This window comes from Mesoplodon bidens (genome assembly GCF_964165515.1).
Source record: "Mesoplodon bidens genome assembly, chromosome: 11".
In the NCBI taxonomy this organism is placed as follows: domain Eukaryota; kingdom Metazoa; phylum Chordata; class Mammalia; order Artiodactyla; family Ziphiidae; genus Mesoplodon; species Mesoplodon bidens.
Window position 1 is genome coordinate 100,229,237 of NC_138167.1, and position 20,536 is coordinate 100,249,772.

Genomic DNA, 20,536 nt, shown 5'->3' on the forward strand with positions numbered 1-20,536 from the left:
GTAGTCTCACAATAAATGGTAGCTATTACCGTCGCTTCTTGCCGTCATGGACCGTATATTCTCATATCTGTACCCCTTCCCAACGCCTAGCACATATGGTCGATCATATAAATATTTATCGAATGAGTGAACGAGTGACATCAGTAAGAGTCAGGTTGCACTCTGGCTAAATGCGTTCCGCGTTAGACCCTGAGGCCATGAGAAGACGATAGATAAAACCGTCTCCGGCTCACCCGCCCCCCCCACCAGTGCTAAACTACAATTCCCAGCATGCTGTGAAACTCCGTAGTTTCAGTGCGTCCGGGAAGAGAAGTCTCCGTCTCGCCATTGGCTCCGCGGGAGAAGCGTAGTAGTTTATGCAAATACGAGGGCTCTAGCATACGCACGCACGGAGACTGCGCAGATCTCGTCTGAGTTCTGCGGAACTCATTTTGAGCGCGGGGATTTTAGCCGGTAGGATTTAAGGAAGGGTTCACTTCCGGTAGCACCGGAAGCAGTTTGAAGATGGCGTCCTCCAAGCAGGACGGGCAAGCTACAGCGTCTAGGAAAAGTGAATTTCGTAGCCAGAAGCCGGAGAGCCGAGGTGAGGTTGTTTGAAAACCAAAGACTGGGGTTTGGGGGTTTTGAGTTGGGTTTTTTCTCCTTTCGCTGGCTGGGAACGTGTAACGCCGCCTTGAAGTTAAGTACCTGTAATTGCTGAAGGTTGGGGTTGTTGGCCGGACTCGCAGGGTGGGCCAGCAGGGTGGAGACCCAGGGGAGTCGATACTGCAGCTCAAGTCCACCTGTATGGTGCCGGCCGCGTGTTCCTAACTAATCGCTTTTGCTGGAAGCCCCCAAAGTAGGGGTCTTGCTGGATGCGTCTTCTGTAAAAGGATGAGGAAGGCCCTTCGGGACCTTAAACTCGCGGCGGTGTCTGGAAATCGTTGGCAGAGTGAGGGATGGGATGAGGTGGGAGTAGGAGGTCGTTATGCATATGAGTGAACGAGTGATAGAGTGATAATGAAGGACTGAGACGGACATAGTGATAGGAGATACCAGGGGTGTCTTTAGCGCTAGTTTGTCATCCAGTGAAGAAATTTTGGAACGTTTATTATTGTTCGTGTTTATCGGGTATTAGCCAACACAATTCCTGTTCTTTCAACTGCGTTAATTGCTCTCTTGCTTTGCAATCTTGTTTTATCCATTAACTTCTGTATGATTGACAGAAAGGCCGGAGAAATAGCCCGGGGCCTGCTCAGCCAGACTTATTGGAAGTGTTAAAAACCTTGAACTCTCATTCTGTAGGCATAAGGGAGATATTAAACGTGATTCGTTGTTGTTTTAATTAAGTGTATGGCAGAGAGGACAGTATATATGCAGCTTAAAGAATAAAACCAACAGGTGAAAAGGAGCACTCAGACCATTATGTAGAATAGAGCATTACCATACCCCCAAAGCCCACTACGTGCCCTAAAGTAACCATTCTGAATCGTGTTGATTATTCTGTTTCCTTTCTTCATGATCTTTACCACCTATGCACAAAATGTTTTAATTTCGTCAGTTTTTGAATTTTATATGAATGAGAAAGGATTGTAGATATTCTGTGTCTTGCTTCTTAGGCTAAACTTTGTTGTTATTATTCAGTCAGGGCAATACTTGTAGCTGGTGGTTTATTCTTTTTCCTACTGTATGATGTTCCCTTGTATGAATACAGGCTAATTTATGTTTTCATTTTCTTTTTCTATCACACCCCCATCCCCACCCCCCCCGCCACTTTCCCCCATTGGTGTCCATATGTTTGTTCTCTACATCTGTGTCTCAATTTCTGCCCTGCAAAGCAGTTAATCTGTACCATTTTTCTAGGTTCCACATATATACGTTAATATACGATATTTATTTTTCTCTTTCTGACTTACTTCACTCTGTATGATAGTCTCTAGATGCATCCACGTCTCAACAAATGACCCAATTTCATTCCTTTTTATGGCTGAGTAATATTCCATTGTATATATGTACTACATCTTCTTTATCCATTCGTCTGTTGATGGGCATTTTGGCTGCTTCCATGACCTGGCTATTGTAAATAGTGCTGCAATGAACATTGGGTGCATGTGTCTTTTTTTTTTTTTACATTCTATTTTTATACTAAATATATTATAATATACAATTATAAACCCACTTTAAATCCACAAAAGCAATACAATTTAAACAACAACGTTTACAGTCTCTTTTTTTTCTTCTTCAAACAGAAAGTCACAAAAATTATAGTCATCCTCATCAGTTCACTCAGTCCCATGTAATTAATTTTTTTTCATCTTGATCTTTTGTTAGCACTTTTATGAATTCATCAGTTTTCCATTAGAGTTCTGAAAATGCTTATTCCTTCAGTTCAGCAGTATAGTCAGTTACCAGAAACCTGTAATTGTCAGAGTCTTTTCCATGAATTCCTTGAAGATGAAACCCTCTTATAGGAACATTTTTGCAGAAGCATCAGAGTACACCCAGAACTGTCTGTAGATGACAAAAGACTTAAAAAATGACCACAGTTAAAGATTTGATGAAAGTTCATAATAATGCAATTGACAGGGAAATTTAGTTATTTCTGAGATATACATTTTAAAATGATAACTAGAATTATGACCTATAACATTATACCAGAACATGTAAGATTTTTAGGAATTTCATGTAATGTCTGAAACATTTATATTAACACATTTCCATACAAATAACCCAAAGTAAGTTTAGTATTCGTTTTTTTCATTTTTGAATTTTATTTTATTTATTTTTTTATACAGCAGGTTCTTATTAGTAATCAGTTTTATACACATCTATACATGTCAATCCCAGTTGCCCAATTCATCACACTAACATCCCCAACCCCCGCGGCTTTCCCCCCTTGGTGTCCATACGTTTGTTCTCTACATCTGTGTCTCAACTTCTGCCCTGCAAACCGGTTCATCTGTACCATTTTTCTAGGTTCCACATACATGCGTTAATATACAATATTTGTTTTTCTCTTTCTGACTTACTTCACTCTGTATGACAGTCTCTAGATCCATCCACGTCTCAACAAATGACCCAATTTCATTCCTTTTTATGGCTGAGTAATATTCCATTGAATATATGTACCACAACTTCTTTATCCATTTGTCGATGGGCATTTAGGTTGCTTCCATGACCTGGCTATTGTAAATAGTGCTGCAGTGAACATTGGGGTGCATGTGTCTTTTTGAATTATGGTTTTCTCTGGGTATATGCCCAGTAGTGGGATTGCTGGATCATAGGGTAATTCTATTTTTAGTTTTTTAAGGAACCTCCATACTATTCTCCATAGTGACTGTATCAATTTACATTCCCACCAACAGTGCAAGAGGGTTCTCTTTTCTCCACACCCTCTCCAGCATTTGTTGTTTGTAGATTTTCTGATGATGCCCATTCTAACTGGTGTGAGGTGATACCTCATTGTAGTTTTGATTTGCATTTCTCTAATAATTAGTGATGTTGAGCAGCCTTTCATGTGCTTCTTGGCCATCTGTATGTCTTCTTTGCAGAAAGGTCTATTTAGGTCTTCTGCCCATTTTTGGATTGGGTTGTTTGTTTCTTTAATATTGAGCTGCATGAGCTCTTTATATATTTTGGAGATTAATCCTTTGTCCGTTGATTCGTTTGTAAATATTTACTCCCATTCTGGGGGTTGTCTTTTCATCTTGTTTATGGTTTCCTTTGCTGTGCAAAAGCTTTGAAGTTTCATTAGGTCCCATTTATTTTTGTTTTTATTTCCATTACTCTAGGAGGTGGATCAAAAAAGATCTTGCTGTGATTTATGTCAAAGAGTGTTCTTTCTATGTTTTCCTCTAAGAGTTTTATAGTGTCCGGTCTTACATTTAGGTCTCTAATCCATTTTGAGTTTACTTTTGTGTATGGTGTTAGGGAGTGTTCTAATTTCCTTCTTTTACATGTAGCTGTCCAGTTTTCCCAGCACCACTTATTGAAGAGTCTGTCTTTTCTCCATTATATATCCTTGCCTCCTTTGTCATAGATTAGTTGACCATAGGTGTGTGGGTTTAACTCTGAGCTTTCTATCTTGTTCCATTGATCTATGTTTCTGTTTTTGTGCCAGTACTGTATTATCTTGATTACTGTAGCTTTGTGGTATAGTCTGAAGTCAGGGAGTCTGATTCCTCCAGCTCCGTTTTTTTCCCTCAAGACTGCTTTGGCTATTCGGGATCTTTTGTGTCTCCATTACAAATTTTAAGATTTTTTGTTCTAGTTCCATAAAAAATGCCATTGGCAATTTGACAGGGATTGCATTGAATCTGTAGATTGCTTTGGGTACTATAGTCATTTTCACAATATTGATTCTTCCAATCCAAGAACATGGTATATCTCTCCATCTGTTGGTATCATCTTTAATTTCTTTCATCAGTGTCTTATAGTTTTCTGCATACAGGTCTTTTGTCTCCCTAGGTAGGTTTATTCCTAGGTATTTTGTTCTTTTTGTTGCAGTGGTAAATGGGAGGGTTTTTTTAATTTCTCTTTCATATTTTCCATCATTAGTGTATAGGAATGCAAGAGATTTCTGTGCATTAATTTTCTGTTTGAATAAAAAAATATCCCACAAGGACTCAGAGGCAAAAAATATACAAATCAATTTTCACTGCAAAGTAAAGGACCTGTTACAGTGGAGGATTACTGGACTGAATGTCAATATTATGACATAGTATGAGTGTGTTTCGTGTTTGGTAATTGCAGTCATTGTTGCTTTTGTTGTGGTCATCCATTTACAATGCTTGGTGTCAGTTTATTTTTCTCTTGTAAAAGTAAAATACAGAATGTGTGTGAAAAAAAAAGAATATGTACAGGTGGCAAACACATGAATAGATGTTTGCCATCATTAGCTATTAGGGAAATGCAAATGTAAGCTTCAAAGAGATATCATTGCATACCTATTGAAATGACTAAAATTACAAAAAAAATGACAACAGCAAATGCTGGAGAATATGTGGAGAAACTGGATCATTCATACATTGCTAATAGGACCTTAACAATGATACAACCACTCTGGGAAAGCGTCTGGCAAATTCTTATAAAACTAAATGTGCAATTACCATATGACCCAGCAATTGCATTCTTGGACATTTATCCCAGACAGATGAAACTTATATTTCACACAGCAACCTGTATGTGATGTGAATGTTCACAGAAGCTTTACTTGTAATAGCCTAGAACTAGAAACAACCCAAATGTCCTTCAGTGGGTAAATTGTTAAACAAACTGGTTCATCCATATCATGGAATATTACTCAGCAATAAAAAGGAACAAGCTATTGGTACTTGCAACAACTTGGATGTATCTTCAGAAAATTATGCAGACTGAGAAAAGCCAATCCCCAAAGACTATATATTATATGATTCCATTTATATAACATTTCTGAAATGCCAAAATTATACAGATGAAGAACAGATTAGTGGTTGCCAGGTGTTAGGAACGAGGGTAGTTGAAGGAGATAGATGTAGTTATAAAGGGGCAGCACAAGAGATGCTTGCGACAATGAAACTGCTTTTTGTCATGACTGTGGTGGTGATTACATGCATGAAACTAGTGATATCTGAATAATATCAAAGGATTGTGTCAATGTCAATATCCTGTACTATAGTTATGTGAGATTTTACCATTGGGGAGAACAGGGTGAACAATACAGGACTCCTCTGTATTTCTTAACTTCATGTGAATCTACAATGATCTTAAATGAAAATTTAATTTAAAAAGTAAACGGGGTCGAAATAAAAAATAAAACAAGAAAAAAAATTTTGTATCCTGCAACTTTACCAAATTCATTGATTAACTCTAGTAGTTTTCTGGTGGCATTTTTAGGATTCTTTATGTATAGTATCATGTCATCTGCAAACAGTGACAGTTTTCCTACTTCTTTTCCAATTTGTATTCCTTTTATTTCTTTTTCTTTTCTGATTACTGTGGCTAGGACTTCCAAAACTATGTTGAATAACAGTGGTGAGAGTGGACATCCTTGTCTTATTCCTGATCTTAGAGGAAATGCTTTCAGTTTTTCACCATTGAGAATGATGTTTGCTGTGGGTTTGTTGTATATGGCCTTTATTATGTTGAGGTAGGTTCCCTCTGTGCCCACTCTCTGGAGAGTTTTTATCATAAATGGGTTTTGAATTTTGTCAAAAGCTTTTTCTGCATCTATTGAGGTGATCCTATAGTTTTTATTCTTCAGTTTGTTAATATGGTGTATCACATTGATTGAGTTGCGTGTATTGAAGAATCCTTGCATCCCTGGGATAAATCCCACTTGATCATGGTGTATGATCCTTTCAATGTGTTGTTGGATTCTGTTTGCTAGTATTTGGTTGAGGATTTTTGCATCTATATTCATTACTGATATTGGTCTGTAATTTTCTTTTTTTGTAGTATCTTTGTCTGGTTTTGGTATCAGGGTGATGGTGGCCTCATAGAATGAGTCTGGGACTGTTCCTTCCTCTGCAATTTTTTGGAAGAGTTTGAGAAGGATGAGTGTTAGCTCTTCTCTAAATGTGTGATAGAATTCACCTGTGATGAAGCCATTTGGTCCTGGACTTCTGTTTGTTGGAAGATTTTTAATCACAGTTTCAATTTCATTACTTGTGATTGGTCTGTTTATATTTTCTATTTCTTCCTGGTTCAGTCTTGGAAGGTTATACCTTTCTAAGAATTTGTCCATTTCTTACAGATTGTCCATTTTATTGGCATAGAGTTGCTTGTAGTAGTCTCTTAGGATGCCTTGTATTTCTGTGGTGTCTGTTGTAACTTCTCCTTTTTCCTTTCTAATTTTGTTGATTTGAGTCCTCTCTCTCTTTTTCTTGATGAATCTGGCTAATGGTTTATCAATTTTGTTTATTTTTTCAAAGAACCAGTTTTTAGTTTTATTGATCTTGGCTATTGTTTTCTTTGTTTCTATTTCATTTATTTCTGCTGTGATCTTTATGATTTCTTAACTTCTGCTAACTTTGGGTTTTGTTTGTTCTTCTTTCTCTAGTTCCTTTAGGTGTAACGTTAGATTGTTTGAGATTTTTCTTGTTTCTTGAGGTAGGCTTGTATAGCTATAAACTTCCCTCTTAGAACTGCTTTTGCTACATCCCATAGGTTTTGGATCGTCGTGTTTTCATTGTCATTTGTCTCTAGGTATTTTTTGATTTCCTCTTTGATTTCTTCAGTGATCTCTTGGTTATTTAGTAATGTATTGTTTTGCCTCCATGTGTTTGTGTTTTTTACAGTTTTTTCCCTGTAATTCATTTCTAATCTCATAGCGTTGTGGTCAGAAAAGATGCTTGATATGATTTCAATTTTCTTAAATTTACTGAGGCTTGATTTGTGACCCAAGATGTGATCTATCCTGGAGAATGTTCCATGCTCACTTGAGAAGAAAGTGTAATCTGCTGTTTTTGGATGGAATGTCCTATAAATATCAATTAAATCTATCTGGTCTATTGTGTCATTTAAAGCTTCTCTTTGTTTATTTTCATTTTTGATGGTCTGTCCATTGGTGTAAGTGAGGTGTTCAAGTCCCCCAATCTCATTGTGTTACTGTCGATTTCCTCTTTTATAGCTGTTAGCAGTTGCCTTATGTATTGCGGTGCTCCTATGTTGGGTGCATATATATTTATAAATGTTATATCTTCTTCTTGGATTCATTCTCCGATCGTTATGTAGTGTCCTTCCTTGCCTCTTGTAACATTCTTTATTTTAAGGTCTATTTTATCTGATATGAGTATTGCTACTCCAGCTTTGTTTTGATTTCCATTTGTATGCGATATCTTTTTCCATCCCCTCACTTTCAGTCTGTATGTGTCCCTAGGTCTGAAGTGGGTCTTTTGTAGACATATATATGGGTAGGCATATATATGGGTCTTGTTTTTGTATCCATTTAGCAAGCCTTTGTCTTTTGGTTGGAGCATTTAATCCATTCATGTTTGAGGTAATTATCGATATGTATGTTCCTATGACCATTTTTTTAATTGTTTCTGGTTCGTTTTTGTAGGTCCTTTTCTTCTCTTGTGTTTCCCACTTGGAGAAGTTCCTTTAGCATTTGTTGTAGAGCTGGTTTGGTGGTGCTGAATTCTCTTAGCTTTTCCTTTTCTGTAAAGCTTTTGATTTCTCTGTCGAATCTGAATGAGATCCCTGCTGGGTAGAGTAATCTTGGTTGTAGGTTCTTTCCTTTCATCACTTTAAGTATATCATGCCACTCCCTTCGGGCTTGTAGAGTTCCTGCTGAGAAATCAGCTGTTAACCTTATGGGAGTTCCCTTATATGTTATTTGTTGTTTTTCGCTTGCTGCTTTCAATAGTTTTTCTTTGTCTTTAATTTTTGCCAATTTGATTACTGTGTCTTGCCGTGTTTCTCCTTGGGTTTATCCTCTATGGGACTCACTGCACTTCCTGGACTTGGGTGTCTATTTCATTTCCTATGTTAGGGAAGTTTTCGACCATAATCTCTTCAAATATTTTCTCTGGTCCTTTCTCTCTCTCTTCTCCTTCTGGGACCCTTATAATGTGAATATCATTGCATTTATTGTTGTCCCAGAGGTCTCTTAGGCTGTCTTCATTTCTTTTCATTCTTTTTTCTTTATTCTGTTCCACAGCAGTGAGTTCCACCGTTCTGTCTTCCAGGTCACTTATCTGTTCTTCTGCCTCAGTTATTCTGCTATTGATTCCTTCTAGTGTATTTTTCATTTCAGTTATTGTATTGTTCATCTCTGTTTGTTTGATCTTTAATTCTTCTAGGTCTTTGTTAAACATTTCTTGCATCTTCTTGATCTTTGCCTCCAATCGTTTTCCGAGGTCCTGGATCATCTTCACTATCATTATTCTGAATTCTTTTTCTGGAAGGTTGCCCATCTCCACTTCATTTAGTTGTTTTTCTGGGGTTTTATCTTGTTCCTTCATCTGGTACATAGCTCTCTGCCTTTTCATCTTGTCTATCTTTCTGTGAATGTGGTTTTTGTTCCACAGGCTGCAGGATTGTAGTTCTTCTTGCTTCTGCTGTCTGCCCTCCGGTGGATGAGGCTATCTCTATATTTTCATTTTAATGTTGCTGGACATATGGATTGTTCCCATTGTTTGTTATTATAAACAATGTGTTATAAACATCTGTGTACATACCTCCTGGTTGACATGTTAGAGAGTTTCTCTGGTTATGTACCTTACATGGGATTGGAATCCTTGAATTGTAGGGTAGGGGATGTGCAAATAATGCTACATCTTCCCAAAGGAGTTGTGCCACTTTACACTCCCACTATCGGTAGATGAGCACTAACACTTGCTGTTATCTGAATTTTTCATTTCTGTCACTTTGTTAAGTGTGAAATCATATCTGATTTTGGTTTTAAATCAGACTTTCCTGATTACTAATGAGGTTACACATCTTTACATGTTTTGGGGCTATTTGTACTTCCTCTATTGTGAAACTCTTGTTGATTTCCTTAGCCATTGGGGTTTTTTTTTCTTTGTTTTTTTAAATTCATAACCATTGAAGTGTTTAAATTGGGTAGGATCTTGGTCAGATATGCATTTTAAGTAATCACTATTGTAGAATTTGAGGGTTTTGGGGGGGATATTGAGAAGTGAACAATAAATAAAGACTAGCTAATTCTCTGTGATTTGAACCAGAAGTAACAAAGTGGATGTGAGTATAAGAAACAGAAAGCAAGTTTACCGGACTGGAGTGGATAACATGAACTGTAAGACCTGCTTCTTAAACTTTAGTATGCATAGGAATCTCCTCATGAGACTGTGAAGAAAGATTCCTGGGCTTCATCCCAGAGATTCACATTTAGTAGGTCTGGATGGAGCCCAAGAACTGCATTTCTAACAAACTCTCAGTTTATGCTGGTGCTTCAGGCCTGTGGATCTTATCTTTGAGTAGTACTGAATTAAAGTACAGCTGTTGGATTTAAGAGGTTCTTAAAATCCAGGACCAGGAGTTTTGGATCTTCAACTCTAAGATAGTGTGGTGCAGTAGAAGTTTGTAAGTATTGACTATGTACCAGGTGTATGCCAATAAGTGTGGATCGAAGAAGAGTCCCTGCCCTTAAGGAACTTTGTCTTCTGAGGCGACTGAAATACATACAATTTTAATACAGTATTTTGGTGATAATGACAGAGACATGTTCTTGGACTGTTGAATAATATAAAAAGCAGGGGAAAAGGAAATGCGAGGAGAGTATTGGGAAGCTTGTGAATGTATGCATACAAGTGTTCAAAAAGGGTCCAAAAGAAGTTATATCTGATGTATAGATTTCTTCCCCCTTTGTAGATGAATCAGAACTCCTCACTGTTCCTGATGGTTGGAAGGAGCCAGCTTTTTCCAAAGAGGACAATCCCAGAGGACTCTTGGAGGAGAGCAGTTTTGCAACTTTGTTTCCAAAATATAGAGAGGCTTACTTGAAAGAGTGCTGGCCATTGGTACAGAAAGCCTTGAGTGAACATGTATGCATATCTTATGTATTTCTTTGAGATTTTGGTTTTGCTTATATCTTTTAAGTAACTGAATGTGTGCTGATGGATTTTTTTTAAAGGTGCTACCATAGCTGGTTAATTTGATTCCTTTGATATTTTAAACAGACTAGCTAAGCTTTATCTTTACAGTTCATTTGTTTTTAGTTTTGTGAATAATAGATTACTTGGAAAAATTCACATGCCTTTAAATATTTAGGGGATTCACAGATGGTCTGAAACTCACTTGTGAACTCCAAATTTCAGAATGTCTACTCTCTACTATAATGGTTGCCATGAACCTGTACAGTTTGAGCTGAGGCATACTCCTGGCATTGTTTAACTTTCATTGTAAATGAAAGATGTGGATGTGACCAACTTTCCTCTGCCGTGCCCCTAGAGCAGTGTGTTTGATTTTATTTTTCAAACTGGATTGAGACCCCTTAGTGAATCAAGAAGTCAATTTAGTGGATACAATGAGCCTTCAGAAAAAAATACATCAATGTGTGGTACAAGTGGTAAGGATAAGTATCATTTAATGAAGCTTTTGGTTCACCTGTGTGTGTGTATACACTAGATTGATAGAAAATGTATTTCTCAGCTGTGGCACTGCTCTAGAGTCATTTGTGTGCATTAGGTATGAGGGTGGTTTAGCAAACTGCAGGCGTGTTTTACAGCTGTCTACATCGGAGATTAGATTCAATTTTGGGTTTTTTTTTGTAAACTCATAGACACCTAACCTTAGGTTTAATTGTTCGTCATTCACTATATTGAAATATTCATTATGCTCACAAGTTAGAAAACAGCATTTTTATTTGCTTTGTTGAAATCTGATTCTTCCATTTGAAAGTTAGTGCGTAGTTTTAATCACTGTAGTAATCATAATCACTGCTTTTATTTTTAAACCTATGATAATTTGTTTTTACTTTGTATTTAGCTAATACAAACCAGCTAGAAAAAAGTTTGAAAGGGAAAGTCCATTCTTACTCTAGGGAGCAGATTAGAGATTAGAGCTGGATCCAGCCAGGGTAGAGAAATTATATAGCTTTACATTTTTACCTTAATTTTTAAATGTAGCCTCATTTTGATTGATATATATTTTTTAAACTAGACATAATCTTTATTCCAATAAGTATAAATTATTCTAAAGCCAATTATAAATGTTTTCAATTGCCTGAGTTTTTTATATCCTTTGAAGTCTAAAAGTAATCAAGCATTATTTACATTAACTTTCTAGTTTCTTCAAGGAGAGAGTTAATGAATTTTGAGATAGCTTAATGGCACAGAGATTATTAATTTGGTTAGGATCGGCTCTGTAATTATCTAAAATTGAATTCATTTTTAGACAACTGCTTGTTTGCTCTTTTTGTATTGTAGCATGTTAATGCAACCCTGGACCTGATTGAGGGCAGCATGACTGTCTGTACAACAAAGAAGACATTTGATCCATATATCATCATTAGGGCCAGAGACCTAATAAAACTGTTAGCAAGGAGTGTTTCATTTGAACAGGTAAATTTAGAATTACAGAGACTTTGCTTTATTTGCACCAGCATTAGAGACAGCATATAACACTGCGTCTCCTCCTGCAACATAAAGTTTTCATTTTTGTGCCTAAATGTCATTTTGTGCTTAAATTTCTTGGCTTGGAGAAGATATGTACTTGTCAAGAATATTGATGGAGTACTTTTTTATTTTCCCAAAAGGCAGTACGAATTCTTCAGGATGATGTTGCATGTGACATCATTAAAATAGGTTCTTTAGTTAGAAATAAAGAAAGATTTGTAAAAAGAAGACAACGGCTTATTGGTCCCAAAGGATCTACGTTGAAGGTACTTTTTATTAGTGAAAAAGTATGTCTTCCTCTTTTGTTAGTTTTTAAGTGTACTGAACTTCAACTTATTGCTCTTTTGATATAGGCGTTGGAACTCTTAACAAACTGTTACATTATGGTACAGGGAAACACGGTTTCAGCCATTGGACCTTTTAGTGGCTTAAAAGAGGTGAGAACTATTCGCTTCAGTTAATTTTCCACAGAGAATAAATGAAATAATATAATAGTTCATTGGATAATATATTGTTTTATATATATATTTTTAGAATATGCTTTGTTTGATTTTCCATTAGTAAATTCTTCATGTATTTTGAGGGAATTCATGTAATTTCCTGGACCTTAACATATTATGGCCAACCTTTGGTAACTGAAGAGAGATCCATTTATGAATTAGGAGGTCTGCACATCATTACTCCCTCCACTCGAATTTTAAGTGGGCATTTAAGGTCTCAGTCTGTAGCAAACATAAGAAACACGAAGTAATTACGTGCTTTTTTTTTTTTTTTTTTTTTGTGGTACGCAGGCCTCTCACTGCTGTGGCCTCTCCCCTTGCGGAGCACAGGCTCCAGACGTGCAGGCTCAGTGGCCATGGCTCACGGGCCCAGCTGCTCTGCGGCATGTGGGATCTTCCCGGACCAGGGCACGAACCCGTGTCCCCTGCATCAGCAGGTGGACTCTCAACCACTGCGCCACCAGGGAAGCCCCTACGTGCACTTTAATGACTAGAGAATTGAACAGATCTTGTTCTTTGCAGTAATGTATTCAGCCAGTAGAGGTCAGGCTCAGAAAACTTCCTTTAAGATATATTTTCTTTGAATGTTAATGTTTTTATGAACATCTTTAGCTTGTCAAATGTTATGAGAAAATCTGTGGAGCAGATACTGTTTCTATTAACTCCTTTTGAGGCTTTTGTTGTCTGTATCTGGCAGTGAGGTCTTACTTGCTTTCCAGGGCCTTTAACCTTAATTCTATTGGACCTCTTTCTCATAAGTTATCTGGTTTTTTCTCATGGGGCAATAATAACTTAAATATTTTGAATATTTCACAGTTTTCTAGAGTCTAAGTATATTATTTAGTTCTTATGACAGATCCTTAAGGTAGTTTTATTTCCATATTACAATGAAAAAGCTGGAATAGGAAAATTAAGTGCCTTTGCCGTATGAAGTGGCAGTCCCACTACTTGAGTGCATGTTTTCTAACTCTAAATCCAGCCTTCTTCCCCCTAAATTTTACAGCTCCAGAGTGTTGTGTTAATTCTGTGTATAGCTTTTTATCAGTAAAGTTGAGAGACTTCACTGTATCCAAGGCAGGTTGACTATTATGAAAGATCTAGAAGCCACTCAGAACAGTTGAAGGGACTACAGTATCCAATTTGGTAGTCATTGCCTGGTTCATAGGCTATTTTGTGATACATTAATCCTCGTCTACCTAGTTCACTAAAATCTTTATACATGACTGATTCATTTTTCTTTGCAAATTTCAGGTTCGAAAAGTAGTCCTAGACACTATGAAGAATATTCATCCAATTTATAACATTAAAGTGAGTGTTCACTATATACTCCTACAAAGTGGTTATCAAATTGTCTTTAGCTACAGAAACCTTTTTGAAAGTAAATCTTTTATGAAAGCCTAATATACAAAACAGATAAAGCAGAGCTATTTTGGGTAAATTGGGATAGAGTTCAGCCCACTCAACTCTATCCCAGTCCTGTAGTTACTTCTTTGGAAGTTTAGGTCTCTGGAGTACAGTTTGAAAGCTATTGAAGGGGACAGTGTAATGTAGTGATTCACTTCCAATACAAATAAAATAAGCTTCATAGGATTTGTAGTAGATGGTACCAATCCAGTTTTCTTAGGGTATGAGCCCACATATTATATTTAAAGATGTGATCTTTTACAGTTCTGCCTTTTTTTTTAATTAATTAATTTATTTTAAAAGATTTTTTTTGGCTGTGTTGGGTCTTTGTTGCGGTACACAGGATCTTTCATTGTAGCACACAGGATCCTTTATTGCAGCACACGGGCTTCTCTGTGGTTGTGGCGTGTGGGTTTTCTATCTAGTGGCACGCCAGCTCCAGGGTGCATGGGCTCTGTAGTTGAGGCGCCCGGGCTTAGTTGCCCAGTGACATATGGGATCTTCCCTGACCAGGGATCGAACCCGTGTCCCCTGCATTGGAAGGTGAATTCTCTACCACTGGATCACCGGGGAAGTCCTGAATTCTGCCTTTTTCTATAAGTAAAGTCTGGAATATTTGAGATTGCATTAAAACCTATTTTGGAATTTAACACTCAAATTATAGGCTCTTCGAGAGAGATCTGTTGTATCCCTGTATGCATAAAGTTCATGATTGTTCTCGGAAATGTAACCATGGTATAATGAGTTGTTTTATGATGGAGATTTGTTAAACAGTCCTTGAATTTAATGAAGTTAAGTTGAAAAGTCACTCTTAGATTGGGGTGAAAAAACGATTTTGAGTTACATTGGGACATTAAAGATAAAGAGAGCTTGTCTTGCATCTGATACCTAGTTTGCATCCTCTGATGTTTCAGTGTCTATAAAATTCAGATGGAGTAGGGGAAGTATGAAAACATTCGTTTTGTTGATCATGAGAAACTTTTTTCTTTCCCTGTGATATTTCAGGTGCTACTGAAAGCTTCCTGCTTGTAGGAAACATCACTAATTAAGAACTCTCCCTGCTATTGTTAGGTTGAATTTTAAAGGTTTTAATGAAATAATGGTTGAAAAATTGAGTCTTATTTTCATTTCAGTTTAACAATTCTAAATTTCTAATGGTTTTCTGATGCTTGGTTAATTATGCATGTTTGAGATTATATATTTTTTCTTTCCGGAATTGGTTTAATCCTACTGAAGAGACTAAGAATTGTTCCTTTTAATTTTATTATTTATAGGAACAATGTTGATAATGTCTTAGGTTGAGAAACATATGACTGCTGAAATTAAAAATGTTTGGGACTTCCCTGGCAGTCCAGTGGTTAAGACTTCGCCTTCCAGTGCAGGGGGTGCAGGTTCGATCCCTGGTCGGGGAGCTAAGCTCTCACATGCCTCACGGCCAAAAAACCAAAAAGCATAAAACAGAAGCAATATTGTAACAAATTCAATAAAGACTTTAAAAATGGTCCACATCAAAAAAAAATCTTAAAGAAAGTTAAATTAAAAGTTTACTTTGTTCATATATTGCCATGGTTGAAGACCTTAATGATTAAACGAGAGTTGGCGAAAGATTCTGAGTTAAGATCACAGAGTTGGGAAAGATTTTTGCCACAGTTCAAGCACAAAAATGTGAATAAACGCAAGGAACCAAAGAAGAAAACTGTTAAGAAGGAGTATACACCATTCCCACCACCACAGCCAGAAAGTCAGGTCAGTATTAAATGTTGAATTTCTTTACATGAGGGGGAAACCATTTTAATCTATTTTTGTCAGAAACTTTGAGGGTATTTTGGGTGGAATTTCTGTGTATGTACGTTTGGATGTGTAGAGATATAAGAAACTGAAGGTAAGTGTGAATAGGCTTATTTTGAACTAATTGTATGGGGGTGGGGAATGGAAGCTTTATACTTTGAGTGTAAACTCTGTCAAGGTGGGTGGTGTCAGTTGTGTATCTGTAGCCACTATAAATGTTCCATGGTGAAAAAAAATTCAACGATTTAGTCCACAATGCTTTCTACTCTGCTTTAGCATCATTCATGTGACCATGTACTATAGGATTGCTCTGGATTTGAAATCTTAAGTCTAATATCTATCCTTTTTTTAAGACATGAATGCCTCTAATTTTGTCAACTCTCCTCTGGCATCATTCCCGTTCTAAAATTTCCTTTTCTCTCTAAAATTTCCTTTTCTCTCTTGCCTATCACTGTTTTCTTTCATACTCCCTTTTCTTCTATCACACCTGCCCAACAAAACTAAAACTTGGATCAGTCCTAAAACTTGACTTCTTTCCTATAACGTGGCTACTGAACATAGCTGAAGAAAGTCATATCTTTGGATTATATCCCTTAAAAATTCACGTTTCCAACCTCAGATAGGTCTTCAGTATTCCCTGGCAGCTCTGTGTCCTCTTAATTCTTTAGCCACCCTCCCACTGCAGTAAAGTAAAGTGCAATGTCATCTACTAGAAGTATTTGAGACTACGAGGCAAGAACTATTTCAACTTCCTCTTATCTCACAATTTTTTTTTCCATCTGCATCAATCCTTTTTTTGCCTGTTCTTTGAATTCTGTCTTCACCTGTCTTCTGAGGTGTCTTGCTTCATTATTCCCTTCCTTGGCTGTATGTTAAAGTCTTCCCTTTTTACAAGTTCTTTGTGCTTAGCGTGTAAACCCCATCTCTTTCTGTGTACTATATCTTGTCTTCCCCACAGCCCGGTGTTTGTAGTTTTCCAGGAAGGTTTGATGAAAGGTTAAAGGTAAAAAAGGAATGATGATCATCATAGGAAAAAACAAACAAACAGTGGAAGTGTTGGATCTTGAGGACTACTTTGGAAAACAAAGAAAGTGAAGCCAGAAGGAAAGTGTTAGTTGGGGGAAAGTGGAGTGATCCAGTTACTAAACCGTGCTTCTGTAACACCCGATGTATTTTGTATAGCCCTGCACTGTAGTTAGTAGTTGTCGTTTTACCTTTTCTTTTCTATGACTGTAAAGCTTCTCGAATCAGCGATGTCTCATTTGACTTATTCTGCCACTTACTTGCTGTGTAATTATGGGCATCATTTATTTAACCCATCCATGCCTCAGTTTCTTTGTACAGAAAATAGGAATAATGATCATACCTGTCTCAAGGAATTGTTAATGAGGATTAAGTGAGTTAGTCATTGTAGAGAGCTTAGTATTAGAGTTTAGTAGAACATTGCCTTAGGTAGACCAATTAATTATATGTTGACTATCCACTTAATGAATTTGCTATTGCTTGCTCTAATTAGTACTTAATTAGTCTCCACATCCTGACAACTCTTGCTTTTCATTTTGTATGCTGCAACCTTTTTTTTAAAAAACAGGCTTTTCTCTCTTCTCCTTTCTTCTGTACCTTTTATAAAGTGCTACTTTGCTCTCTTCACTCTTCTCAGGAACCTTCAGTCGTTTCTAAGTCATTTCCCACCTCCCTTACCTGTCATTCATGTTTCTTCATGCTTCCCCCAAACTGTCTTTCCAGTTTCCTCTCACACTTTTCTGAATCATTGACCTTCCTCCCCACCTCAAGCAGTCTGTTGTGTATTCCATGAACACATCACCTACTCTCCTACCTACATGCTTTTGTGCACATATATTCCCCTCAGCTTAGACGACATTTCCTTCTTTTTATGTTGCTACCTTTATAGAGTAATCATAGTTTTGACCCCACTGTCTTTACCTCAAGGTCATTGTGAAGTTCTTAGGAATTGACTTCTCATCTACATTATTTATGATGTATTGTAAATACTGATTTCAACAGATTGATAAAGAATTGGCTACTGGTGAATACTTTCTGAAGGCAAGTCAAAAGAGGAGACAGAAAATGGAAGCAATAAAGGTAAGCTATGTCTAGCTTACAACACTAATTGCAAAGTTTATAGATACTTGAATTCTTATTTAACTACAAAAGCGTTTTTTAATGTAGTTTTTTTATTAATGATGTAGGCTAAACAAGCAGAAGCTCTTAGTAGGAGGCAAGAGGAAAGAAACAAAGCGTTTATTCCACCTAAAGAAAAACCAGTTGTGAAACCTAAGGAAGGTAATGCTTGTTTTCCAACTCTTGTTATGCTGTAAAAGTCTGTTTGTTAGAGGAAAAGTAAACCCATAGTGGATTTGTCTGAAGCTCTTTGAGTGTTATTCTCTTAGCATTTCATTAATCACAAATCCTAGGGAAAAGCTGTTACTGAGATAATTTATAATTTAGTAGCAGCTAATGCCTATTTAAGAGTATCCCAGATTGACAGTCCCTTCCTGACCTCTGTGCTGAGGAAGGACTCTGTTGTGAAAGATATAAACCAGGGCAGTGAATCTTCTGTAAAAATAAAACAGTAAGATCCCTGAGCTCTGCTATCAATCATGCCCTTTAAAAAGAGCTTATCAAAAGTTGTACTTTCTTTACTTGTGTGATCTGTGGCTTAAAATTTGATTTCTGTACGGTTAGCGTGGATTTCTCATCACTTGGGCTAAAAGACACCAACAAAATAGCAGGACGATCTTTCTTACTCAGGGGCTTTTAAAAAGACAGAAAACACGCTGATGCCTTTTCTTCTCATTCCTAGCCTCATTTTGATCTATCTTCTCCTCTTTCGCATTTTCTTTTCCACTAGTAACATGTGTACTCCTCTGTAAGGTGACTCTCCCAAGTGGTCAGTGGCACAGTGAGGGGAGGGAGGTCACCCAGCAGCCTTGCACATGACCTGCTGGTCAAAGCCACATGTAACAGTACTGGTTTGTTCATTTATATCAGTGTTAACAGCTTTAAAAGTATTGTATTCTATTTAGATCCTTGGTTATATAAAAGTTAAAAATATCATAAGCATTATAATTTCTAGTTTGTACAATCTGTCAGTTATGTACTCTGAAGGTATTCAATAGCTAGTTTAATCTCGGTTTATTACTGCTTAAAGTGTAGCTATTACACTCTAGTGGAGGCTTTAAGTCTGCTCTCAAGTTGCTGGGTTGCTTGATGACATTTTATCTTGTGGTTCTTTTATGTCCTGAGTGCTGTTCTTTAAATAATAAGAAAAAGTTTTATTCTTTTCACTGCTTTTCTGTTTTGTTCACACTTTTTGTGTTAAATACATGGGGTTGGGTTCTGTTAGGAGGACCTCCAGATACTCTCAGCTTATTGTCTTTATTACCAAAATCTTGTTAAATGAAATATTACTAGTCATTAATTGAATATTCAGAAAACTAAGTTTTTTAAGGAATACTCTAAAGTTCCAAAATATGGAAAAGAATAAAAATAATCTTATCACCAACAATTTAAGGGAAAAAATGTAATTTTAATATAGTTGAATCCAGTAATTGGTTCAAATAGTTAAAGTGTAATGCCATTTTCGTGTATATTTTCACTAATGTATTTTTAAAGTACTTTGTTTTCTCCTAGTTAGAAGAAATTTCTAACTTTCCTTTAAGCAAGTGTTTTATATTTTATAACATGATCTTTCAATTGCAACAGTACTCTGAAATTATTCTTATATATGTATTCTTTATTGGTATAATCTAAAGAAATACATGTATTGTTTTTATTTAGCTTCTACTGAAACTAAAATTGATGTGGCCGCCATCAAGGAAAAGGTTAAGAAAGCAAAGAGTAAGAAACTGGGAGCTCTTACAGCTGAAGAAGTTAAGCTTAAAATGGAAGCAGATGAAAAGAAAAAGAAAAAAAAGTAACATACAAAAAACAAAAACAAAAAACCCTGAGCTAGAATTTATTAAGCTATCTCCTTTTGTAAAGGATTTTGAGATACTAGGGCATTAGTTGCCTTATCCGTGAGAAGTAATACTCTGATCACTTTTTTCTGAGTTTGTTTTGTTCTTTATGTAAACAGCAGTTCTTTCTAAATTACTGTATTCTCCATGTTTTTTGAAAAATTTTATACTAGAAGGTGGTATATATGTGTTTATATGCATTGCACCTAATCTATTCCAGGCACGTTTTGTCTAGGCATGGTATTAGGGGTACTTCTTAAGGTTGTTTATGTAAAGATTTTTGCAATGTGGCTACTGTTGTTATCCATCAAATCCAATGTCTGAGGCCATTGGTTAGTCTTTAAATATAATCATGTCCCAGCATTTGGTTTTGAGGAAAATAGATTTTTCAGTGCTCTAATGGCAACAAGTAAACATTTAGGTTTATCCCTTTTTGTAATCTCATTTTACATTTTGTTCCAAGATTAATCCATAATCCAAAAGTGCAAGGCCTTTTAAATTAATTCCCTTAATTACTATTCCAATATGAGTCTGAGGAAATAGTAAACCAGAAAGACATCAAATTTGCAAGAGAACAGGGGAAACCAGATATTTGGAGTTGAAGCAGCATGCAACAGGTTATATAGAAATGCTTTTACTGATGAGGGCCAGGACTCACCTAAATCTAGCTCACTGATTTTACATATTTAGAAGCTAAGGCATACAGGGGATAGGTTACTCACTGAAAGTCACAGCTGTGGCAGCCTGAAAACAATGCTTCTTCATAAAAAGTGGAAAGTAAAGATGAGTTTATCTTCTAATGTTAGGAAATTGATCCATTTCTTCT

General features: G+C 36.5%; 1 protein-coding gene across 1 annotated transcript; it reads left to right on the forward strand.

The window, feature by feature from the left end:
• The first annotated feature begins 481 nt into the window (after nt 1–481).
• Nucleotides 482–20,396, forward strand: KRR1 (KRR1 small subunit processome component homolog). Its single transcript, XM_081248294.1, has 10 exons — nt 482–583; nt 10,294–10,466; nt 11,850–11,984; nt 12,179–12,304; nt 12,392–12,475; nt 13,790–13,846; nt 15,518–15,688; nt 17,756–17,833; nt 17,941–18,034; nt 19,532–20,396. Exons 1-10 carry the CDS (start codon nt 505–507, stop codon nt 19,669–19,671), a joined length of 1,137 nt encoding a protein of 378 aa, XP_081104420.1. The 5' UTR covers nt 482–504; the 3' UTR covers nt 19,672–20,396.
• Nucleotides 20,397–20,536: the final 140 nt, after the last annotated feature.